Here is a 1,511-nt window from a genome sequence, read left to right on the forward strand (position 1 = left end):
ATCCAGAGATGAGCACACGTTTTTTTCTGCAACATGTTATGCAGCTTGCATGTTTTAATTTTGATTGGAGCCAATCAAAAAATGTGAGACACTGTGCAGCATGGAGACAAGCATTTAAAATGCTGTGCAGTCCCACATAAAGTGGGACACCTGTCAGTATTCTGAAGAAAATTTTAAATTATAGCTAATTATGAATAAACAGCTCAGAATTCAATAGTGAGCAGACATTTAATATCAACAGTTTGAAACTTTTCACTCAAAGTATTGAGGTTCAACACCCAGACATCTGGATGGTAGGAAAACAGAAAAAAAGCTCAAATAAAGGCAGCACATTGTTCTTGTCCTCTGGGACAGACAGCTGGCACTGATCTCCGGACTGTCCTATGCCTCACAGAGCCGCCAGCTCCTGCATTAGCTTCTCCTTCTCCCGCTGCAGCTCCAAGATGCTCTGCTGGTTCTGCTCCAGCCGGTCCTCCAGCCACTGCAGCAGCGGCCCGCTCACCGCCGACATCTGGCTGCACAGGTTCTTGGTGAACACAGAGCCGTTGTGGATCTTGGTGACGGGGTCCAGGTGCGCCAGGCTGTGGATCTTGCGGTAGGTGTCCTGCTCCTCCTGGCACAAGATCCTCGGCAGCTCCACGGCCGACTCCAGGCACACCTTTCCGATGGCCTCGCGGGGCAAGACGTGGATGGGGATCTCCACACGCTCGTACTCGGAGCCCTTCTGCGCCTGCACGGACTGGAAGCAGGTGTAGAGCACCCGACCCGTCTTAGTGTTCTTGTCCTCGATGAAGCAGGAGAAGATGAGGCCCACGAAACACTGATCCAGCATCTGGTACATGGCCTGGGTGCGCACGTCGACGTGGGAGGGCCACACGGTGATGTGAGGGTGGGAGTGGTACCAGCCGACCACCCGCATCGGCCGGCTGGTCATGTCTGCCAGCCGCTCCGCCTCCGTGGAGGCCGCCGACAGCTGCTCCGGGGAGATTTCCACCCGGTCTTTCCTCTTGTCGGAGCGGCGGAGGATGATGACGGAGTGGATGTGGACAATACGAGAGACCTCCACCTCCCCGATACACAGACCCATCACCTCCTCCTTCTCTGTGCTCAGCGCGTGGTTCATGCACACCAGAAAGGCGTCGGACTCCAGGTGGACTGCGCTCACCGCCATTACTTTCCCTTAAATTCGGTAAAAGGAGGAAAAAATAAACAAATCCGAGAGACACAGCCGTACTTCCGCGTTCTTACATTCTACGCCAAAACATTCCGTGTAAGTGCAACAGCCCTCTTACACAAGGGTTCCGCCTTTCGGTACCTTTATTTTATTATCACGATTAACTAATGAGGCACTCCATTGTACAGTTAATAATATCTGCGGAGGTTATATGCATAGAATTGTTACGGTAAATTAGGGCTTCTAAAGCTTAATAAATGCGACCTAGAAAATGTCGGAAATATATTTTTTTCTGTCACTTTCAATATGAAGGTTCCCACTCCAGCAGCTTAATGTT

General features: G+C 51.1%; 1 protein-coding gene across 1 annotated transcript; it reads right to left on the reverse strand.

The window, feature by feature from the left end:
• Positions 1 to 209: 209 nt before the first annotated feature.
• brcc3 (BRCA1/BRCA2-containing complex, subunit 3) lies at positions 210 to 1,171 on the reverse strand. Its single transcript, XM_026174482.2, has one exon. It carries the CDS (start codon positions 1,169 to 1,171, stop codon positions 389 to 391), a length of 783 nt encoding a protein of 260 aa, XP_026030267.1. The 3' UTR covers positions 210 to 388.
• Between the last annotated feature and the right edge of the window lie 340 nt (positions 1,172 to 1,511).

The sequence above is a fragment of the Astatotilapia calliptera genome, chromosome 7, assembly GCF_964374335.1.
Source record: "Astatotilapia calliptera chromosome 7, fAstCal68.1, whole genome shotgun sequence".
NCBI lineage: Eukaryota > Metazoa > Chordata > Actinopteri > Cichliformes > Cichlidae > Astatotilapia > Astatotilapia calliptera.

What these genes read in the sequence shown, in the direction of transcription:
- brcc3 (XM_026174482.2), bottom strand. Translation starts at nt 1,171, where the DNA reads ATGGCGGTGAGCGCAGTCCACCTGGAGTCCGACGCCTTTCTGGTGTGC.